This window comes from Fusarium proliferatum (genome assembly GCF_900067095.1).
Source record: "Fusarium proliferatum ET1 genome assembly, contig: FPRO_scaffold007, whole genome shotgun sequence".
In the NCBI taxonomy this organism is placed as follows: domain Eukaryota; kingdom Fungi; phylum Ascomycota; class Sordariomycetes; order Hypocreales; family Nectriaceae; genus Fusarium; species Fusarium proliferatum.
Genome location: NW_022194796.1, coordinates 549,497 through 572,484, shown reverse-complemented (window position 1 = coordinate 572,484; position 22,988 = coordinate 549,497). Strand labels below are relative to the sequence as shown.

General features: G+C 49.0%; 8 protein-coding genes across 8 annotated transcripts; 3 read left to right on the top strand and 5 right to left on the bottom strand.

Annotated features, from left to right (window-relative positions):
• Positions 1–1,675: 1,675 nt before the first annotated feature.
• FPRO_07996 (uncharacterized protein) lies at positions 1,676–2,660 on the bottom strand (the record flags this gene model as incomplete). The annotated part of the gene is made up of 2 exons (XM_031233887.1): positions 1,676–2,529; positions 2,582–2,660. The coding sequence occupies 2 exons, from the start codon at positions 2,658–2,660 to the stop codon at positions 1,676–1,678; spliced, it is 933 nt and encodes a 310-aa protein (XP_031083679.1).
• Positions 2,661–3,774: 1,114 nt separating this feature from the next.
• Positions 3,775–4,762, top strand: FPRO_07997 (uncharacterized protein; the record flags this gene model as incomplete). The annotated part of the gene is made up of 3 exons (XM_031233886.1): positions 3,775–4,027; positions 4,083–4,599; positions 4,648–4,762. 3 exons carry the CDS (start codon positions 3,775–3,777, stop codon positions 4,760–4,762), a joined length of 885 nt encoding a protein of 294 aa, XP_031083678.1.
• A 300-nt stretch (positions 4,763–5,062) lies between these two features.
• Positions 5,063–6,964, bottom strand: FPRO_07998 (uncharacterized protein; the record flags this gene model as incomplete). Its single annotated transcript, XM_031233885.1, has 1 exon — positions 5,063–6,964. The coding sequence occupies one exon, from the start codon at positions 6,962–6,964 to the stop codon at positions 5,063–5,065; it is 1,902 nt and encodes a 633-aa protein (XP_031083677.1).
• A 941-nt stretch (positions 6,965–7,905) lies between these two features.
• On the bottom strand, positions 7,906–9,485 carry FPRO_07999 (uncharacterized protein; the record flags this gene model as incomplete). The annotated part of the gene is made up of 7 exons (XM_031233884.1): positions 7,906–8,320; positions 8,372–8,632; positions 8,687–8,783; positions 8,834–8,924; positions 8,990–9,094; positions 9,152–9,293; positions 9,334–9,485. The coding sequence occupies 7 exons, from the start codon at positions 9,483–9,485 to the stop codon at positions 7,906–7,908; spliced, it is 1,263 nt and encodes a 420-aa protein (XP_031083676.1).
• Positions 9,486–11,167: 1,682 nt separating this feature from the next.
• FPRO_08000 (uncharacterized protein) lies at positions 11,168–12,455 on the bottom strand (the record flags this gene model as incomplete). Its single annotated transcript, XM_031233882.1, has 3 exons — positions 11,168–11,718; positions 11,769–11,943; positions 11,997–12,455. The coding sequence occupies 3 exons, from the start codon at positions 12,453–12,455 to the stop codon at positions 11,168–11,170; spliced, it is 1,185 nt and encodes a 394-aa protein (XP_031083675.1).
• A 2,326-nt stretch (positions 12,456–14,781) lies between these two features.
• On the top strand, positions 14,782–16,440 carry FPRO_08001 (uncharacterized protein; the record flags this gene model as incomplete). The annotated part of the gene is made up of 1 exon (XM_031233881.1): positions 14,782–16,440. The coding sequence occupies one exon, from the start codon at positions 14,782–14,784 to the stop codon at positions 16,438–16,440; it is 1,659 nt and encodes a 552-aa protein (XP_031083674.1).
• Positions 16,441–17,315: 875 nt separating this feature from the next.
• Positions 17,316–18,363, top strand: FPRO_08002 (uncharacterized protein; the record flags this gene model as incomplete). Its single annotated transcript, XM_031233880.1, has 2 exons — positions 17,316–17,496; positions 17,552–18,363. The coding sequence occupies 2 exons, from the start codon at positions 17,316–17,318 to the stop codon at positions 18,361–18,363; spliced, it is 993 nt and encodes a 330-aa protein (XP_031083673.1).
• A 576-nt stretch (positions 18,364–18,939) lies between these two features.
• Positions 18,940–19,189, bottom strand: FPRO_08003 (uncharacterized protein; the record flags this gene model as incomplete). Its single annotated transcript, XM_031233879.1, has 2 exons — positions 18,940–19,016; positions 19,072–19,189. 2 exons carry the CDS (start codon positions 19,187–19,189, stop codon positions 18,940–18,942), a joined length of 195 nt encoding a protein of 64 aa, XP_031083672.1.
• Between the last annotated feature and the right edge of the window lie 3,799 nt (positions 19,190–22,988).

Here is a 22,988-nt window from a genome sequence, read left to right as displayed (position 1 = left end):
TGGCTTCAAAGCCACTTCAATCTCTGTCCGTCATCTACCGTCAAAGGCACTTGTTCTTTGCCAACATATGAGCTGCTTCGGCCACCTCTGACGCGTCTTGTGGCTGAAACTGTGCTTCAACTTCTGCATGACCATTTGCATTGATCAGATACATATGGCTCAATAGAATATGGGTATAAACAAAAGCTTCTGTACAGCATCTCAGCCCCAAGTCGAGGCTGTGGGCTTCCTCATCACGAGTCTTCTGGATGTCATTCAGGAGCAACAGTTAAATACAAAACGCCCAGATAAATGTGACAACTTCGCCGCAGAATATAGTTCATGAGAGGAGTAACTTTCATTAAACTTTATCCTCAGTTTGTGGCAACTCTTTGCACATGGCTTGGTCACTTCTAAATGCTTGACCCGTTGCAAACAAGTAAAGGAGTCTGTAGGGATAGCCAACCTTCCGTCCCTGAGTATACGCCCACACAACCCGCATGTGTGTTGTATGACTTAAGGTGTCTCAGACTTGCTTATATCTTACTCCTTTTCATGACTCTGAGGAATCGTTTTATGTGGGGACGAAATAAGATGAAACTTCCCAAGTACTTCCTGAGGTTCGCAAGATGACATCGCAGGATAGAGCCAGCATCCTATCCGAGTTTGCTCCAGAAATGAAGTGAAAGGAAGCCTCAGAAGGTGACAGAGTGTCGCCAGAACCTCGAAAAGGAGGCGTAAGGATCGGACGAAGCGTCGAGCGGAGGGTCGTTTCCAATGATATTATCAAGATGAAGTAAAATTATCTTGAGATGTGCCTCAAATCGTCTTGTTCTACTGGCAGAAACCTCCTTTACATCTTTTTCGGTCGCTTGAATGCCCTCGGCCAGAACTTCAACAAGACATATACCTTGGTATCAGAGCAATCCCTGTGTATCGTCGGCTTCTACCCCAGATGCGACGGCTTCGTGTGATACAAGCATGCTTTGTCAAGCTGACAGATATGCCGAATCTGTTAAACATTGTCGGAAAACATTGGGTGTGAAACCGATATGCTTGATGTCGCTACATGAGGTTGCCAACAATGTCGAGGCGGCTCTTTGCAAAGTACTCGGCATCTTTTATGGTGTAGATGGTTGCACACATCTATGACAGGGCTTTCACTCCCTTTTACGAAGTGCCACCGTTTCATTCCTGCCAGAAGCCGTCGGACCTCCAAAATATATAAATATTGCTTAGCACGAGTGGCTGATTTGTTGGCCGTGCCCCGGGACGCCAACAGTGTTGTCGCGGTTGTACTTGTAGTACCGCAATCGCAGTCATGTCCCTGGGCAATCATAAGGCGAGAAGCTATGAAGGCAATCATATGCAAGAGGTCGTTTTCTCATACAAATTTTTCATTGTCACCTCGACATGGGCAACATGCGTCTAACCACATGAAAAGACGGAAATCGATGATCGACTGTACACCTGGTCCTTTCACTCGACCAGCGGTTGTTCTGAAACCGGCTGGACTTGCCTTGTGGAAGCTCGTGCTATAATTTGCTAGTTTGAGCAATCACAACGGCTAGATACCCGGGTTGCTCTTTGCTGATGAAGCGGGAACCCACTCGGATGTGACAACCATTGAAGTTCTGGGATCGGTCCGTTCATCTATGTCTTTGCTAGCGTTTGACGAAAGTGTGCGGGAAACCCTCTAAGCAATTGACATTTTCATGCCTCCGTTCGCACAAATTACACTTCCTGTTGTCCACCCACTCTCTTCTGAACAGAGCATATCAATTGTACCGGCGATTTCGGTCGTAAACCCGGGCCTTCGATAACCCATGTTCTCACGTACAGTTCGATCAAACCGCTCAGCATCAGTCCCGGCCATAGCCAAAACCTCCGGTTCGCCGTTGTACTGCGCCAATGGGGCTGCGTCAACATAAGGTTGGTTTATGTTCCAGAAAGTCTGTCCCGCGGCTGCGTACATATCTCCCCAAGCAGGTCCGGGATTGACCGCGTTGACTGTAGCACGAGTAGCCAGCTCACGACTCCAGGTCCGCGTCATTGCTTCCAAGGCCGCTTTACTCCCTGCGTAAACAGATTGGCCCTGATACCCGATAGACGAAGATACACTGGAAACGTTGACAATGCGGCCCGCGCGGTTTGTGGGAAGATGCGGGGCGACAGCCTGGGTTAGGAGGAGGGGGGCCAAGACGTTGACGTTATAGACGCGGTGAAACTCAGCGTCTTGGATTTTTCCATGTCTTTCATCATTCATATGCTGGTTAGATGAGACGCCGGCATTGTTGATTAGTATATCGATTTGGAAGGGCTTGTCTAAGTTATATGAATTATGAAGGCGACGTGCAGCCTCAACGATTTTGGAAGATGCTTCGGATGGCTCGCCTAAATCGGCCTGTACTGCAATACATTGAATTCTGTGTAGAGATGATAGCTCGCCGCACAGATTTCTAGCTAGTTCCGTGGACGAGTTGGTGGTGTAAACAAGGAGAAGATTGCATCCTTTTGCAGCGAGTCTCGCAGCAACAGCCGCACCAATGCCTTGACCGAGTCAGTGACCTTGTAAATTGGAAGTGATTTGTGAGAGATCAACCTCGAGAGCCACCTGTGACTATTCCGAGCTTTGAGTCATAGGGACGATGAGACCTAGGGGCAGCTGCTGTGTCTGCCATGATGGATAAAAAATTAAATTCAAAAAGTAAATTCAAAAAGTAAATGATGCTCAAATTTTTGATTTATTGTGGCGCTGGATTTTGTAGTAGGTTGAGATCCCCACGAAGGTTCCTTCCATGGGTCTGCATCATGATGGTGGGAGGGCATGTGACGTACCTATCTACCTAGGTAGGTACCTACCTAAGACAACGTATACCGTTAAAAACATAGAGGCAAGTGCGACGCTTCATCCTCAATCAACGCTCGAATGCATGGGAAAGCTATTTCAATGAACGCAAGACCTAGACCTATTTTGACTTATCATGGTCATAGATTCAATCACAGGCCACCTTCCATTCGGAAGCCAGTTCCCTTCACAATCGAAGAATCCAAAGACGGGAGTCGCCAAGAGCCGGAGTCTACCTACCTTACTGGCCAAGTTGGCCAAGTTAAGTATGCGGGGGCCTATGAGGGGTAACAACAACTGAGGGGTTCTCCAGGGCCATATATCATGAAACTCCTCCACTACCTAGGTACCTTGCAATGGTGGATGCTGCTGATGGTGAACCTTAACTACCTTATGAAGTGGCCCTAGGGACTTCTTCCCACAATCCCCAAAGCAAGGGTCCTAGCCAATCAGAGACTCAATACCATGGAATCAGCGGTCTCATTGACGGACAGCCGAGACTGTCTCCATCAAGCCTTTCTTCTTTTATACAGCTAACGGCTTTAGTCGTCAAATGCTCCTTCGACCGCTAGTCTGTTGTGATCTCAGTCGTCTTGTTTGGGTAACTCCGAATACTTCACGATGGAGACGGAACAACGGTGGTGACAAGGAATTGTCCTGTCAAAGACTTCGGAATGCCCCAACTAGGGAGAGCATCTTGTTATCCAAGGGCCGTGAGTCGCCGATGCCACTGATTATTGATAATAAACAGAGGGTCTTCATGGAGGGAAGGGTTCCGGAGCGCGAAATAACGTGAGGGGATTTGGCCAGCAATTGCTATCCTTAGATCGTATAAAGGCTCATATTTTACAATCTTCACTATCATATCTTTTGAGACATGGTCTCTCTTCTGTCTTCTCTTCCCCATCACTTTACATACCTTATTTGTTGGAGAAGCAGCACCCAACATGTCTGATCTTAACCCCCTCAATGGAGGCAACTTCGTCCATGATAACAATCGCGTGGTCGATGGAGGCTCCATTCTGAAGCGGTTCTCTCTTCAGGGCAAGACGGCCATCATTACCGGTGCCGCCGCTGGCATCGGTCTCTCTATCGCCGAAGCGTACGCTGAGGTCGGTGCCAATATTGCAATCTGGTACCGTACCAGTAGCAAAGCTGAAGAGCGTGCTGAAGAACTTTCCAAGAAATACAACGTCTTAGGTAGAGTATTTGCAACCTCTACTTAAATGTCTACCCTTTAACTTTACTTGTCCAGTCAGGGCCTATCAGGTTGATATGAGAGATGCCGAAGCTGTTGAGAAGGCTGTCGACCAGTCAATCAAGGACCTTAATGGTCGGCTGGATATCTTCGTGGCTAATGCCGGTATTCCTTGGACGAAAGGTCCCATGATCGATGGCCCTCTCGATCACTACCGTGACGTTGTCCAGACCAACCTGGACGGCACTTACTTCTCTGCCAAAGCTGCAGCTAAACACTGGCGTCGCCAAAAGGTCGAGGGGACTGATACTGACGGCCAACCTTTGACAAACTACACATCTGGTAGTTTCATTGCCACGGCGTCCATGAGTGGAAGCATTGTAAACACTCCTCAACTCCAGGCTGCTTATAATGCCGCCAAGGCTGGTGTCATTCACCTCATCAAGAGTCTGGCTGTTGAGTGGGCTCGATATGCTCGTGCCAACGCCATCTCTCCCGGTTACATCATCACTGAGATCTCCAACTTTGTGCCACAAGAGACCAAGGACATTTGGAAAGACAAGATTCCTCTTGGGTATGATTTCTCTGTCTGTATACAGTCGATTTGCTGACAAGGACACAGCCGTGAGGGCGAGCCTCATGAGCTCCAAGGTGCTTATCTGTTCCTAGCATCAGACGCTTCCACATACGCCACTGGTGCCAACTTTGTTATCGATGGGGGCTACAGTGCTCCATAGTTCTGATATTTGAGAAATAGAGATACATCATTTATACGTAAAGGATGACAAGTTACTCAAGCAGTATACAGACCTTGGCTTCAGCATTATTTTAGACGAATAGACTATACCAAGTTATAAGAGCCTATAGAGAATACGAATGTATAAAAGAATAGGGGAGGAACTATTGAAACAAATACGACAAGCCTAATAGCCTAATATTCTGCTACTATTCGATAGATAAGTCTATAAATAAAAATCACGACACTTAAACTAAAAATGTCCCCAGTTGCCATACTTGTGAGGGCCAACCGCATCACCTCAGTTCTCCTTTCTCCATTTATGGGGAGATAAAGGAGAATGGACGCCTGTAAGGCGTAACGCCTCTGCCTTCATGGCTGGGTCGTCCTTGATAGTCCCCGGAATTTTGGTGTACTGGCGCTTGTTCTTCCTTCTAAAAGGATTGAGCGGAAGTCCTTTGATACTCAGGCTATTCTGTTCCTCGTCGTACTTGGTCGCTTGGAGGATAGAATCTGCAAGTTGGACAAGCTGTGAAAAAGAGTCACTTTTTGGGAGCCTACTAAGTTCATTACGTCCATGCTTGACGTATTTGACCCCTCCGATCAGCACACTCTCGTCTTCGGTTGTTAAGACTTGACGCATACCATGTAGGATCAGCATAGAGCCTTCGACCTGCAGATTGACCTCTGGATCCATCGTTTCGAGATATTCTTTGCATGACTTGACCCATTTGTCGGCGTCATTCAGGAGAATCTTCGCCAATGTAAGATCCCCCTCCCGCAGAGCCAGTTGAAGATAGTTGCGAGTTCGGAAGAAGCAGACCAGATTCAGATAGTTGATTCGGTCCACGACGTTCGGTGCTTCTTCTTCGTCATGTATCCCTTGATTCTCCTTCCTAACCGCATTGATTAGACTGTCAACCGTGGTGTAGTTGGGCTTTCCCTGGACTCTTATGCCGTCGTTGCGGGCTCGAAGCTCCTCTTTGAGATTTTGAAGTTGGAACTCCAATTCCTGGACCCTGTTTCTGTAAGCATCGTCCTGAGTGGCATTGGACTTTTCGGCTTTCATTGACCAAGGCTTCTCCTCGAGTCCCTTTATCTTGCTTGAAAGTTTTCCAGTCGTATCCTGTTCACTGGGTAACTGATCTAAGAAAGTATCCCTTTCGGATTCTGCTTCAGAGACCTTCTTCTCCAAGCTTTCCGTAGTTACAGGTGATAATTGTGAGCTCTGACTAGACTCGGAGGCTTCTCTGACGGAAGCCAACGGGTTCCCATGTAGCTGTACGATAGCTGGAGGCGGAATTGAATTTTTGTTGTATTTTATTGAGGAATCCTCAAGGTGCGCCTTTTCCTCTTCCGCCTTGCCCACTGCTGTCATGTCAGGACCCAAAGCCAGTTGACGAGCATCTTGTGTAGTTACTAGAGGGTTCGCTTGTATGCCCGTCTTCTCTTTTTCCTCTTTGAGCCTGCTGTTCTCAGCTTGCAGCTGCTGACAGCGAAATTCCCTTTCTTCGCAATCTTTGATGGCTTGGCCTAGCTTCTCTGTCACGTCACGCTGCTGCGTGGCCATTTCGAGCTTCAGTCGAGACATGCTCTTGATGTACTCGTTGACATACTGGACAGGGACATCCTTCTTGTTCCTGCACCAGATTAAGAGAGCAGCATGGAGCCCACTGTTGGATATAAAATGATTAGTCACTTCCTCTCTCAGTCCAGGAGTTACATTAATCCCTTGGTTCTCCAGGCCTTTGATCTGCTTCTCAGCTTTCTCCATTGGAGGAGTTGTAGGTCGCAAGTGAGGGCCCAGCGAGTTGGGTTTACCTGTAAAAGGGTCAGTTACTCTAGAATTATACGCTTGTTGCGCACTCTTGATATCTTGGTTTGATACTGGCATGTTCCGTGCGAACTCAAATTCACGATCTGGATCGCCTCTTTCGGCTTCATGATGCTTGCTTCCCCACCAGTTGAGATCCTTTGTCTTTCGCTTGTTTCTGTAATTTTTGTATGTTTCTATAGTCTCTCGAGCCACTTGAGTCCTGGTTGGCTTAGGTGACGTGGTGTAATCATCGAAGCAAGGCTCATTCTGGCTGTGGGGAGATCCGGAGCCAGTGTCTTTGAGGGATGGCTGTTGTTGGTGGTGATGAACTGTTTCTCCTGTTTCCTGAACGTCTTGTCTCGTCTCCAATTTGTTATCCTGCATCATTTTGAGATTTAAAATCTGGTTCCAGATGGGTAGAAAATTGCTGTCTGTGAAAGAGTCTCTGGTCGTGGCATGGACAACTATCGAGGGTTTCGGAGGCTTTAATAATTCCTTGGAAAGCAATCACTTGGGGCTGAACAGGGTTTGTCCATCAATAGTGTCCGTGTGGTGACCCTGAAGATGAGTGTTCTCTCCGAACCGGGACTTAAAATAGTTGAATACAGGCAACGCTGGTTCATTGATGCATCGAATCCTTGAGAAGGTCTTCTGTTGGTGAGCGTGTTCCCCTTTTTGGGACACGGACAGACATCTTTACTGCAAAACAACTTCATTGAGAGTTGACTCTGACGAACATTCAATGGTTAGTATCACACTCATTTCTATTCTATGTTACCCTCTCAGTATGCTAAATAGCCTGTCTGTTCTAAGGTACGCTTCATTGATCGTTTTTACGTCTTGTGTGCCCAAGTTCATCGGCAGTTTCTGTTTTGAACTAGTGATAATTGTTAAAATATAGAACCTTTGGACTCCAATCGCCCTCCCCCAGACTCTTGACGTTAATATTCTGTGATGGTTATACAAACCCAGTTACCCGAGTCGAGTCCTTTGTCCATCCCTAATTAGAGCTGCCAGCACTGGAAACAAAGGACCACGGTAACGGGGTGTGCAGTTTCTTGTACTTGCTTTGAATTGAACTAGAGATTTCGTTTTCAAGAACAGAAGTTTCCGTCGACAAAACTCACTCATTTGTTGAACAGTGTATTATTCAACCACGTTGATTCGATTCATGAATCTCTTTGTCAATATCAATAGGGGGTGCTGAGATTTGTACAATGCCCCAATGCTGCCTTAATGACCATTCCTCTTTCTTTTTACTACAATATTACAAGATTTTTGAGGTATAGTAGTGTATAACTCGTACTATCAATACCGGACAATTTCTCTCAGAATGCGTTCCACGCTGGTGTCCTTGATACTATGTCTTCTGACCCTTCTCCGGTATACACCCTGTCTTCCACATGCACCGAAAACTCAGTGGTCAACTTGATGCCTCTTTCATTCTCCAACATTGCGAATCCAGTGGCTGATTCAGCATCCGATGCCGCCCTCTTTCCTCTCAAATCTCTTGGCTGCCCGTGGATTGAAACATGAGGATTCGCAGTCATGTAATCTCTGTGCCAAGAATCGTTCAGCGGCTCTTGGGCGCTGCTTCGAGATAGTTTCCTCATGCTGTAATGATTATAGCAGCGGTTGTTGGTCCACTCGAAAAGGGGCTGGAAAGCAGGGAGACAGCTGCACCAGAGACCCGAGTTGATCTCTAGGGGGAAGAACGGTGCTACTCGAAGGCTGTTGTAAGTTCTATAGTACATGTCAGCTGTTATTCTTAATACACCGCAGTGGTTGACTAACATGTCCGCATTCATGTTGGTTGCAAGCAAAAGAATGAGCCTAGTGATTGTCGAAACAACAGCAAACAGTCCAAGCAGAAGCATCAACGTCATCTTGGTGACTTGAGCTCGTGTTTTGGTGGTTGACGCTGAAACCCATATACAGAGGCTGAGTATCACGACGTTAAGAATAGTTGACATAATCGAGTGAGCCCATCTCATACGAGACAGGCTATGTTTTGAAACGCATTGTCTGTCAGGATTTGCGGCGTTGAATACGTCTCTATTAAACTCAGTCTCCGAGTAATTTACAGGGGAGAGAAAGGAATCAACATACGATACCGGGCTACAGGACAAAAGGACAAACAAGAATGAAGTCACAGCAGTAATTATGGTTGCCACAAAAACTCCATAGACGCACGTCATAAAAGACCCTGTAGACTCAGATCAGTAACAGAAACTTGTAGGTGGGTGATTGTCTTACTCTCTCTGCTAATTCGAGGGAGATAAGCAAGGATTGATAGCCTGACAAATCCACCCGCCAAAATGAAAACTAACTTGTCGACAGGAAACAGCTGTAGCAGTCAACAGTCAATGTTCTGGAGAGTACACTTGCAGGGTTCGATGCTTAGTTACATACTGACAGAAGCTGAAGCAAAGTCTCTCTCGGCACATCCTGTATGTGATATCCAACACCCTTCGTCAAGAGGACGATTTCTGTACAAGAAAAGGTCACGACAAGGCCCTAGTCATATGTTTAGTGTACTCTGGTTTTTGATGGGATACTACAACAAGTATTTACCCAGGCAACAACAGCCAACCCATCGTCCCATCCAAGATTCCTGGCCATAATGCCACGAACATACAATCGCAGAATCATCAAGATATTAGTGATGACCATCAGGGCAACGTTGAGGTCAAAAACAGATTGGCCGTTGCCGTGCCTGGGCTCAAAGTCGGCCCTTTCCAGGACCACCATCCTACCCAATCGAGTCCGTCGCCGTCGTCGTGATGGTGATAGTAGTGGTGATGGATATAGCCCGTGTCTTCTCGTCGTCGTCGTCGTACTCGGAAGGACGGCTTCTACCGAGCTTACGATTGATGATATCCGATATCAGTGCAAATGAGCAAGACATTGGTGATGAGTATGGAGAGTCACTCAGTTTCTGACATAGGTGCCTGAGCATTTAGAAGTGCAGTGTGAGTTGGAGAAGGGAGGAATCGTGGTCTACGGGGGTAATCCCATTCTTTAAAGGGAGATGACGAGCCATGGCGTATGCTTTCAGACAGCTTTGGGTATTCTTGGGTATAGGGCAGAGGCCTATAAAGCCACATTGTCGTCCATCGGGAGCCAAAACGTTGGTGGGAGTTTCCCTTGGCCGGACCTGGCTAAGCGCTGTTGATCTTCTGTTCTCGATCATGAGACATCTTGAGTCAAACTCGTGGCCACGTTACACGGGAGCCCTCTTTCGGTAGGATATGCTCAAGACTTGGATGGACAGGAATAGTATTGGTATAAATTTGACAGCCTATTTGGAGACCTTATGCCAGCCTTCATCAGACTCCTCATCTCAAATCCTATAACACGGCAACATATTTGACAGAGGTTGGACCACTAGGGTCCCGACTCTACAACGACTAGAACGACCAAGGAGTATGAGAGACAAGCATGCGTCTTGAGACAAGAGACCAAACTCTTGGGGTCTATCTCCTACTTCAATCCAATAGATCGACTGTATTCACGAATGGGTCAAATAAATTTCCGATAGCATCAAGTCTGGCCGATCCGGTCGATCTTGTCTTGCCCTCCCGTTCCTGGCGAGGCGCTAACTCTGCAAAAACATGCCTCTGTGCCTTGCATGCTGTACATCGTGGGCCGTAACCCCTGCATTCCAGTCAACAATACCACTATTGATAGCCCATCTTGGCACTCTGGGTTTTGACTTTGACAGTCATGTTATGCTGAGCGATCTGCGCAGCCTCGAGATTACAGTTAGTGGCAGTTCTCGTTGCATCCAACACATGCTGCAAGGACAGCCAATATCAAGTTCTATGTAGACTACGTTGCCATCTGCGACCCTAACACCATGATAAAAGGTTTCGTTGTAATCATCCATCTTTTGCGCCCGCAGTAGCCCTTGAAACGCGTTCACAAGCTTCCGTCGCTCATCAGACATTACCCGATAGGAGTCCAGCATTTGAAAGAGACTATGGGAACACAACTGTGAAGTATTAGCTTTATGCAAAAGGATGATTGATCTAGCCAGACAAGCTGCACATGACCATAGAGCCTGAGTTCCCCCAGTGAAAAATCACAATCTAACCTGAGTCCAGCGTAAACCGACCCGTTCTCATTAAGACCAGTCAGTTGTCAAAGCCGTAGCACCTTATCGTACCGTCGAATACCATTGCACCTAGCAGTAATCTTCTTGGTATTGCCTGGTACAGGAGTTCATCACTTGGTAAATCCACATTGTGACCTAGACGCGACGCAGAGGCAGGTGCCCGAATGGGCGCACATATATATACCTTATATGTAATCCAGAACCGCCATCCATACAAGTGCTAATTAGAATCCAACATCTTGATAAAATCCACTGTCCTCAGCCTGAGAACCATCAATTCCAGCACCTTGAGCACCCAGCATAGAATATTCCACAAGCTGCCCATACCTATCATGGCGAGTAGATAGCCATATCATATATCAGATCACAGCGAGTAAGCCAGCCAGCAGCGCTCCCTGAAACCGCACCCAACTCTCCAGTCTAACAACAGTTAGTACCCTCCTTGATTGTCATGGACTTCCGCGCCAACTTGGTTACCACAGCTCTCCATCGGGCACCATATCCTTTGGTGCATAACCTCTCTGTTCTGCCCTGCAACTATTTCGTGATGCACGCACAGCCGCCAGATTCAACGGTACGGGTGGCCCCTTGCGCGGGGCATTGGGGTCCCGAGGACTCGGGGGCCTTGGCACCGGCTTCGGATGCGCAGGCAGACCCATGGATCCCTGTGGAAGCTCAGGTGGTCCAGCTGAGTTCCGGTGTTTTGGTGACGTCGGCGAGATCTGCTTGCGAATGTCGGGGTCATATAAATGGTGGACGGGATGACCACTAGGGGTGGGAGATTGTACAGGGGTTGGTCGACTTTGACGTTTGATCCCGCGAGGTGATGTAGGGGCCCAGGCATCAGCAAAGGCATTGCCTGGGTGGATGGCTATCAAGAGTACTGCGGCTAACAAGGGGAGAAGTCCTCCAACCACCATGAAGGCAGCCTCGTTCTGGAAGACATCCCCCGAAACACCATCTGCAAATTCGACTAGCCGATAGAAGGAGTAGACGATCAAGAGAGCAGATGCCATCTCCATTGCTGAAGACGGTGTTAGCCTATGATAGTTGTTCCGCAGGACGTGGACATACTTAGGAGGAACTTCTTAAATCGAGAAGAGGAGTAGACCTGAGAGTGCCGGGCGTCAAGGCTTCCTCGACGAGTGCTCAAGCTGAGGGTGAACCAGAAGTGTAGCCCAGTGCATGCTATCAATGACAAGGCTTGAATGGCCAAACCTGTAGCTGTGATCGCTGCTCCTTGTTTCCGCTTCTCAGGTCAGTACATGATAGTTATTTGCTTCCATCGTGGAGATAACATACTGTGACTCCATTAGATTCATATGCCGTAAAGACGATGCCGATAAGCTCGAATAGCACAGCGACTGCACCGAGTCCCCAAAAAACGAGGCCAGCTACAAGTGGCCTAAAAGGACAAAGTGGCTCTCCATAAATGCCAAGAATGTGAGGAAGGATTATGAAGATGGCAACACTAATCAACGATGGCCCCAAGACTGTTCCGAATAAAAAGAGGAAGAAGTGGCTTTGGCTATCTCGCTTCGAGTGAAGCAGAATACGGCCAACAAATCCTAGTGCTTCGAGAAAAAGTCCTGTGGTGAGTGCGAGGGAGAAGAGGTAGGTCCTAGAGCGGATAGCAAAATAGATGGCGGCGAGAGCAAGGAGAGCAAAGACAACAAGCAACACAGCATTGCCCCCTACACTGGGATTATATGAGTAGAAGCCATCAGAGGCCGGACAGGTCGTTCCACAGTCGCCTGCCATCGTCGGGTGTCGACCAACAAAGGCTGGCAAATTATCATGGCAGGCTGACAACCAAGTCAAAAGCAAAGGGGGACTCGGAGAATAAGACGGGATGGCTTGGCCCCCATACATATAGACAGACTGATCAGAACTCTACCATCTGCCATCTGCCTGGTCTGGGCGGAGCCCTGCATGTGAGGCTCTGTACTCATGGGGCGCTGCAGAGAGGGGGATCACTGTTGGGAGGGCCATGATGCAGTGCAACAGTAAAGACAAGCTAGACAAGGTCTCGACGGGTGAGACGGGTATTCAGCCTTTACTAAACGGCACTTTGGGCGGTCCAATGGCGAACAAGAACAACTGCCATAAGCTCGAACCATAATTGATGCGAGAGCCAACACGACCAATCAAGCTTGGTCATGATCGACGTTGAGGAGCACAAAGTTACATGGTATCCAGCCCTTGTAAAGTGCCAGAGTGAAGAGAAAGGTATCTAGGGCATGGAGCATCAAAGAGCATGTGGTTGTTGTTGGGTGTTGGATCCTTGTAATCATAAGCCAGGATGGCATCCGTAAAGTGGTTTTGCAAGGTTTGTGATGGGTTGACATGACTAGGACAACTGCACAGAAATGGCTATGCAACTCAAAACATGACATGGACAGAAAAGGTGTGACTTATCCGGAGCCTGACAGGGTTGTATAGCCCAGGATCATACATAGCAATCTCTACCTGCAAGTGACAAATCTTGTTGTCGTTGCGCTGGCTAAGATGGGGGGCGGGCTAAGTGTGCCAATCATGAAGGAATAAAGGCGGGGAAACGGCGGCAGCCCGCACGGCACAGACGCAGCGGGCGAGCGGTACAAGGCCACGAAAGCGGCCAGGCCTTGTCGTGGTTGGTCGACGAGCGCGAAATGGGGCGTTGATGGTCTTTGGGCGGCAAGCGGCCCGCATGGTGCCATTCCGCGAGCTCTTCTAACGCGAGTGGTGATCGGGAGTTACCATAAAGTCGCAAGCAACTCGACGTATGTGACTCGGAAGTGGATGGGTCATGTCATGATCCAAAGCTTCGAGGTGCTGCAGAAGCGCGGAGTGGTTCCGGGACACATCATATGTACAGTACAGGGCTCGTAAATTGGCGGTGCGAAGCGCGGCGTGAACAATGCCGATCCTGACTTAAAAGGAAACCTCGTCGACCTCGGGAGAACTCGAACGACAAACACCAAGTCGACAGACGGACCCTGGATATGCAGTTGGTTCGAGATGCAGCACATCTCATGCCAAATTGTGGGCGTTGAAACACCTCGGCAGAGGGTCCGTGAGTGCTATGAGGTGTCGATCGCGGGCTTTCCTGCCCTGACAGACTCAATGCCGACAAAAGTATCGTGCCAATTGCGGTCTGTATCCACCTCCATGTTGTTGATATGTGATGGGTGTGTCAAAGAACTGTGTTGGTTGATATCCTGTCGGACGTTATAGTGGAGATTGCGACAGGCTTCAAGGCTGGATGAAGCAGGTGACGCTCACGAAAAGTTGTCATCACCAACACTCTTCATGCGTCCTGTGCATCTGCATTGCAAAGCACCTCGTGCTTGGCTTGGGCGTTCCCCTTCACTGCCCTGCCCTGTCTATGATACCAGCATTTCCAATCTCCAGGGAATTGATCTTGGAACCTTCTCCACCAAACATCTTATAACTCATCGCGGCACGGCGGAGATGTGACCGCGTGAAAAGGTTGGGTAGACGAGACGACTTGTACCCCTGCTTGAGGGACTTTTGGTAGATTGCCCTCGATGAACTGGGTTGAAGGGCCACAATCTCGAGTTGCCAGATCTGTACGGAGTACGGTTACCTACATACGGATACAGTACAGCAAAAAGCTTGTCGGAGAAGCGGCAGTAAAGCACCCGATCATGCAAGCCACATGCGCCACAGTACCTGTAATTAGCCACAGTCACCCCTCCTTCATGTCAGGTGCGGTGAGGCCTATCGCGGGGCTTGGCTCAGGCTGAGTAGCCTTGGTGACGTACATCCAACTAAGTAAACCCAGGTTTCCCGTGCAATCCGTCTAAGAAAGAGTCAATGAAATCGATCAAGTTTCCTCCATGCAGAGAATACAAGACTGACAGACCTTGGAGCTATTCGAGAGGATACGCCAAATTGTGAAACGCTCCTTCAAACGAAGAGTCTCTTGGTGGAGATCTCTAGCTACCTAATCACGCTCAACTCACTCCAGCCCGATAAACATTATTGGACTGTTAGGTCCGAATCAATCTCAGATCTAGCACTCACGTCACACAGGGGCCCTCTTATTCTTTCATTGTCGGTCTTTTCCTGAGTCTCACCCATCATGTCTATCCGAATAGCGCTGGACAACCAGCCCGAGTTCTATACCAACCTCGACTTGGTACAGGGCCGAATCATCCTGGGTCTCAACCGCGCCGAGCAAATCGGAAGCATTGTTGTCAAGCTCGAAGGGGAATCGGGAACAGCTCTGCAGGCTCCAAATGCCTTTGATCCACAGAACATGGCCAGGCTACAACCTAGTCCTCAACGGCCTCCTGGCAGCACCGCAGCTGAGAACCATAAAATCTTATACAAACTACAACAGGTTTTCCCAGATGACTATTATGCGAGCTCTTCTAACCCTTACGGTGCATACCCCCTGCAAGCAGGCGAGCACGAGTTTCCTTTCAAGTTCAAGCTTCCCATCAATAATGCATGCAGCGACCCCATGGCTATGTCGAAAATCGGCGGCATGGCCAACGTCGGTGGTTTTGGCGGCGGAGGAATGTTTGGCATTGGTGGTGTAAGGGTCATGGATGGTAGCAAGCAACTCTACCTTCGCCATGTCACCCGCACACTACCTCCGTCGTTAACAGGATATCCTATGGAGGCAGAAATTCGCTACTACATCAAGGTTACAATCCAGAGACCGGGATTGCTGAAGGAAAATTGGCGGTATCAGATCGGTCTGAAGTTCCTCCCTATTGAGCCGCCTCGGCCGAAGCCGACAACTCAGGAGGCTTTTGCTCGTCGTCCCTTCACATTTCGGCCAATGACCCCTCAGGCAGAGAAGAAGCGGTCCTCTCTCTTCAACTTTGGAAGCGGCGCAGATTCAAAACCACCCTCTACACCAGAGCCATCTGCAGATATTGCCCCAGCTCCAGCAATCGAGATTTCAGCACGCCTTCCCCATCCAAGCGTCTTGACTTGCAACAAGCCTGTTCCACTACGGCTTATCGCCAAAAAGCTCAACAACAATCCAGAGCAAGTCTATCTAGTATCGTTCCAGATGGAGCTTGTAGGTCGTACTGATGTCCGCGCGCTCGAGCTCCAGAACCAGAAGATCAACCGATGGGTTGTCGTGTCAAACCCCAACATCAACATCCCGCTGACTACAGGGCCTTCTGACGAAGTTGGGAATCAGTTGGTGATTCCAGACCATGTATGGAAGAATTTGCCTCTTCCCAACACTGTGGCACCCTCATTCGTCACTTGTAATCTCTCTAGGAGATACGAGCTCGAGTTGAAGCTAGGTCTAGCCTGGGGCAAGCCAAAGAAGGGCATTACCAACAAGAGCGCCCCGGTCATCCTCCTACCGCTGCACTTTGCGCAAGTCGAAGTTTATTCTGGTATTACACCGCCCCCTGAACTCGTTGAATCCGCAAGGTCAACGCGGCCAGGGCGTGCAACCTTTACGAATAACGTCCCGCCCCGTCTGCCGCCCAGGCAAAACTCAGTTTCCTCGGCCCCAGTGTCAGCTCAACAGCAACGGCCTTCTCAAACTCCGAACCAGGTTCCTCCTCAGCCAGCTCATGATCCCCTCTATCCACCACAACTAGCTCCGGGTCAAGAGGCACCTCCATATGACGATGCTCCGCCCAGCTATGATGAAGCCATCGCGGAGAACCTGGCTGGTCCCTTCGACGGCATGCAGGCACGGCCAGCCTACAGCGGTGTCACGAACGAGAATGCACCAAGCCAATTACCTCCTGAGAAGAGTTGAAATGATCCAAAGCATGACTTGTCCGGATAAATGCTTTGATGTGCTGATGATGACGACAATACTGGGTGTGGAGGATTTTGATAGGACTGAGAAGGGGGTGAGAGTTCATTCCGACCCTGGCTCGATCATGGTGCCATTAATTCTTCATTTTATTAGAATAACGACAGGCTGTTGAGTTCTTACTCTCACGGTGCCTTTCATCTGCTGTTTTAAGAGGAGTTCTTGGTTAAGTACTGGCACATATACATCCCAGACCCAGGCTTGGATGTAACCCCAGTATCACCTTATTGTCATATATAGTTTGAGGTTGTCGTGGATCTTGAATCCCATTGTTAGTAATAGATACCGAATACCTACCTAATCAAAACATTTCCAGCTCAGTTTAACAGACATTTACTTTGACTCTAGAGTATCAGTTGCAGCAAGACAAGATCATCTCCAGACGCTTGCAGCAGGTAGGTAGCGTCAATCAACTACGTGGATTTAAGAATAGTGTAATCGTAGTCTTCATTTGCCGTCAGGCTGTACACTCAAGACCCAAGTAAAAGGGGAAGCCCCCAACAATCAACATTGAATATAGAGGGGAGACCTGAGCCCATAGATTATATGTTATGAAGGCTTTTTATAATATTGCAGAATACTTACAGTTACGTTTAAACTAGAAGCCAACAATCCCAAGATGAAGAGTTACCCATTCTACATTTTTCGTAGACGCGGAGCGCAAACGTAAATATTTCACCCATACCTACAAAATAAATAGGTCATCACATGCATTGGCGCCGTGACGTCACTGGCTCGCGACATTCTTTCCGCTTGACTACTGGATCTCTACACCAACACTTCTATCGCATTGCGCACATGCGATTTAACAATCCATGAACAGATCGGTAATATGGCGCAACGCGCCTGATTTACTCCTATCTCGGCAACTATACCGCGCGCAATGGCATCGAAGCTTCGCTTGCAGCGCTTACCTTACACGTGAACATGATCCGAGGATAAAGGCGTTAGGCAGGGAAATATCTGACGACTATGCGATAATAAGAGAAAAATACGGTACCGCATCTAATTTCAGTGTCTGAGGTTATCTTGCTAATACGTTTGGTGCTAGAGACTCCAAAGTATCCCATCGTCCTCGCCCACGGCCTCTTTGGCTTCGCTGAACTCCGTCTCTCTCCATACTTTCCAGCTGTCGAATACTGGCATGGCATTCGCGATGCCCTCACTGCCCAAGGCGCCACCGTCTTGACGCCTACTGTGCCTCCATCATCCTCTATTGCCGATCGCGCTACTGCTCTCCGCTCCGCCCTTGAAGCCCACGCTCCAATGCCTGAAGCCGTCACAATTGTCGCGCACAGCATGGGTGGTCTTGATGCCCGATATATGCTTTCGCACCTCACTCCGCTCCCAGTCCGCGTTGCGGCTGTGGTTACCGTTGCAACGCCGCACCGAGGAAGCGCATTTGCAGACTACCTACTTGATGAAGAAGTCTCGCCACTGCACCATTACTTGCCTCAACTTTATCAGACATTTGAAAAAGCTGGTCTCGGTACAGCAGCGTTCTCACAGTTGACGAGACGCTACATGGCTGAAGAGTTCAATCCGAGCACGCCAGATCAACCAGACGTACGCTACTTTTCGTACGGAGCGGCAGTAGAGCGGCCGGCGCTGCTGAGTCCATTTCGGCACCCGCACGCCATCATGACACAGGCCGAGGGACCCAACGATGGACTTGTCAGTGTGGAGAGCAGCCACTGGGGCACATACAAAGGCACGCTCCTTGGAGTGAGCCACTTGGATCTGATAAACTGGTCCAATCGTGTTGGTTGGACAGTCCGGGAGTGGATGGGAATCAAGAAGAATTTCAATGCTATTGCATTCTATCTTGACATAGCAGACATGTTAGCTAAAGAAGGTTACTGATACAGTATCCTCTGGTCAGCATCATGGCATGCATGAGTATTTTACAACACGCATTCCTAAACTCTTGATGGGTACACATGTAAAAGTAATTATCATAACACATGAAATCAGTAGCCGCCCAGCCCACTTCAGGTTAGGAATTCACGAGGCTGGAGTTTGGTTTTGGAACTGGATTTCAAGTAGATGATTATTGTTGATTGCTTCAAACGAGTAGGTATCAGTAGCATTAGAAGATAGAATACAGCCACCTTGCCGCGAACACTCGACGAGAACCCGCCCTCCAGCACATTTGTCCCACGAGATCCGGTGGTATGTAGGTATGTACAAAAGATTGCCAGTCAACTCTGCTATCCGCAACAGATTGCGTTGGCAGTTGACAAGCGAGGAATTGGTGAGGGACGTAACCGGCAACAGTTAGCTGGAATACGGGGTCACAGTCGGTCACCCGATGTGTCGCAGAAGGCACCTCGTCGTAACACCACGTCTACCTGAGGCTCATAATCCAAAGACGCTCATGACTATGCCTCAGGTCACGCTCCACTCTCCTTAACGTCGGCCTCATCCGCATCAAACGGCTTAGACGGTAGAGGCCTTGTTGGCCTTGCGAGCAATGGCCTTCCTGTAGAGGAAGAGGCTGAGAAGGCCAATAGCGACTATCCAAAGATTTAGCATTGTCACCAGACATCTTAGGTAAAAGTCATGACATACCAACGCCAACAATGCAGAAGACGACAATAACACCAGGCTCCTTGGCGGCCCAGTTTTGACGCTTGGCAAGCTGGTGGACGACCTCGTCGCGGGTCATGAGAGACTTGATGGCGGCCATTGTGTCTGGAGTGGAGAGATTGCTAAGGAAGACATGTTAGCAACCGAGTTTTCCTTGGCTCCGCGCCGCCTTAAAGCGGTCATAGGCAGACAAGACAGCCCACGCTTCGCAAATTCTCGCCCTCTTCCACTAAGCGACAATGTCGCACCAATTCAAAGGGTGATGCCAGCGATGTCGTTCAATTGAGCTGCATGGGAGCGAGACCAAAGCGATTCATCCAGGAAATGTTCTGACGGAATTCTTGGCAAATGTCACTGAAGACACTGGTGCCGGCATTTGCGCCAGGATTGCGACGATGTGCATGACTCCAGAACTGAGGAGACGGCCATTGCACAGAAATTGGCTTGACTATCGAACGTACAATGGGCCCGGAGGCGGACGAGAAGAGCGAAAGAGAAGAGCGAAAGAGGAGCAGCGTGACTGTGAGTAAGGAATTGACCTACCTTTGCGATCTTGAAGGGTGATGAAGAAGCAGCAAATGAGTCTGGTCGCGAAGGCGGGCTCTTCTATGGTTTTGTTGATCAGCTATCTGACACCAAAAGTCACCCAAGAGCTGTGAAAAGTGGGGAAAACAGCGTCACGACCCCGAACGAGGGAAAGGATTATGTACGTAAAATGGGTCCAGATCCCCGGCAACACCAGCTAAGAGAGGTCAAGGCGAGCGAGCAGGGTCTCTTTCAGTGGTTGCTTGGGTCCATGGTGTTAGTGGGTAACAAGCCCCAGGGGGGTGAGCATCGCATCGGGGTAGAGCAGTGAGGTGTGGTGCGACGGAAGACAGGCTTCGAGGAGCCCATGAGGTACCTATCCTATCTCGAGACGCTGAGGCTTTTTGTGCACTGTACAATACTACCAATGTCCAAGTACAGGATTTGGCGCCCCCCGAGTGCCCCGGATGGAGGTGGTGATGATAATACTCCAATCCAGAGACCGACCAGGGGGAGTGAAAACCAGACTGGGGCTGCGTTACAAAGTGGGACCGGACTTACAGAGCTGCTACCAGTAGCAACAAAACAAAAACAGAGCAATTGTCACTGACAAGGATGTAGATCAATTGGAATTTGCTGATATGGGTGTGTCTGAGTGGCCGAAAGAAGGGAGTTTTTGAGGTGCGAAAAGGAGAATGTAGGTACTTGTACCTAGGACGATGCTCGGGTGGACAAGAGAAGATTAGTAGATGAAAGACGAGATATTCCAATCTGTCTTTGGGAAGCTTCGCTGATACATAGTGAGAAAAGGTGAGGTAGGTAGGTACACCTATGACGACGCGAGTGTAGGCAATGGCAAGGGCTAGGTAAAGGAGCTGAAGTAGGTAGCGACTTCCCAACTTCCAACGAGGGATATTCCAGGTACCTCTTTCTCTATTACAGCTAGGTAAAAAAATCTACTAGGTAATTGATTGACTGTCCCTCATAGCAATCAATAATCGCTCACTCAATTGACTTTTTATCTCAATCGACCCAACCCATACCTCATTCCGAGGTAGCTTCAATGTCACCAGATTACAAAGACCCGATGCTCGTACCACTCAATGCTTGGTCAATTCCGCTCTCCACGAACGGGCCGCATATACAGGGACGCTAGTCCCGGTGCAAGGTACGAGCGGAGATACACGATGAGCCTGTACTGCTCAACATTGCCGCGGGAAAAGAGAGGGAAAAATTGCTGGAACACACCAACAAGTAAACAGCTCGCCTTGACCAATGCGCAACTCGGAACACGGCAACTGAGGAAACGGTGCGGTGAGATTGTCAATCACCCATGTGGGTCGAGGCTCTATACCACTTGCATCCATCCATTAATGGGTTTCACGGCCCACGAGGTAGGAAGCCAAAATGCCTGCAGCAAGCAAAGCTCGAGGTCTTGGATATCACAGTCTACGCACGGTACAGTGCTGCTTTTCCAGCAAGAACTTGCGCGAATTTATTTCTTCAATATAGGTAGACGATTGCCCATGGAAGGCTGTGAACTCCGTCCCTTCGGCTGCAACGGAATCGATTTAAACGGGTACCATGTCCATCTCACAGCAAGCCCATCTCTGGTCGGACAGGTATCATGCACGAGAGGTTGCGCGAAGTTTCCGAATAGCGAAATGACGACAAATCCAGTATCCAGCCTCGTGCCGTTTCTGGCCGGCTCTCGTAAAGGGTCGATTTGCCCTTCTACGTTGTTATTTTTCTTATTTTCAGCCTCTGTCTAATTACATGAGTTATGGAAGATGAGGCCTTGCCAACTTGATCAACAGCTCTGTCTCGGCAGCTCTTAAGTGGCCAATCAAACAAATCCGCAAAAGCTTAGCGCAGGCTGTTGTCTTCATTACTCTTATTGCATGAGCCATCGCCAAGCTTCCAAATATGCACCTATCGCCCTTAGAACATGCTTCAGGCCTTGTTGCTTCTTGTGATCATATCGCGAGAAATAATATCTTACCAGGCTCCGAACGGATAGGGCCTCGGGCACGCCGCCGCTCTACAAGGACTTCTCATTCACTCTCATTTTCACCTTGTTACTGGTACCTGGACCTGCTAGGTTCCATCCGAAGGGAAGATCCTCCAAAAAACAGCTCTCCACATCTTTTCCCCGAATCTCCACAGTTACATGCGACACTGTGCAAGCGAAAGCTTTGCCTTGACCTGACATGCAAGGATCCAGCGACCAAATCTGAAATCAAGCCTTATCGACCCAGTTTCAATGCCGGGAAGAAGCATGCATCCTTTGTTTCCGGTGCTATCTACGAACTTGCGGGCGACTGTCATTCAATAATCAACGGATCGGAGAAGATCTTGAGGCGAAAGAGGTTGTTAATACCAGGTCCCATGATTAGCATCTGTTACCATCCCCAAATAAAGTCTCATCCTGTTGACTTCTAACGACTCTGAAAAACGCAACATGGGTTTGCTGCTGCATGGCATGGGTCTACCAGCATCATGAGAGAGAGCTGGGCTGCCGGCTTGGCGTGGAAAGTGGAGAGTCAATATCCCATGGTTGGCCACTGAAAACATACGGATAGGTGCTACGACAAGCCTCGAAACTCTCTCGATGGACATCTCATCAGTTCTCTTGTCCATGTCCGACATGGTTTATTCACAGGCAGGATTGTGAGTTGGTACTCGTTGGATTTAGAAGTCAGAATTCCAGGCCCGGAGTTCGACTGATATCCCGGCTGGAAGTCACGGAGACGAGGGATAAAACGGCTATGCCTGCAAGGTTTCGCGCCTTTACTGCCGACTTGTGGCCGGGACATCTCGCTAACCAGGAGTTCACTCCAGCGCGACAACCGCTTGCCTTAGTAGTGCGATGAGGTCATAGGCCATTGGTGCGTAAACTTGAGGGAAAGCCTCTTTACGAAATCCTATCAGATTTTCTACGACTGTAAGTGAGAGCCACTTCACGGCAACGATTCGCTTCCCTGGGTCGAACTGAAAATCCTTAGCAGCCTGGAGAGGTTTTGCTATTACTGTTGTGTGAATACAGCTGTGGCTGGATAGGCAGAACTACACGCCTCGAAACACACACACATGTACAATGAGGCATCCCAGCGGCCGGGACCGAGCTTGGCCTGCAACCGCATAAGGAAATACTACAAACATCACGGCGGGCTAAGATATCGAGTTTGGAGAAACACGGATGCGGTCAAAGTGTCTGGGGGTTCGCCTTCTAGCCTTCCAGAAGCGAGAATGTTGCGAAATACCGACCCTGCGTACGGCGCCAGGCTAGGGACGAATCCGCGGAAGTATGGGGTGCGTAATTAGTTGTATACCTATCGTCACCAACGAACCCGACTCTGGGACTTCGCGTCGAG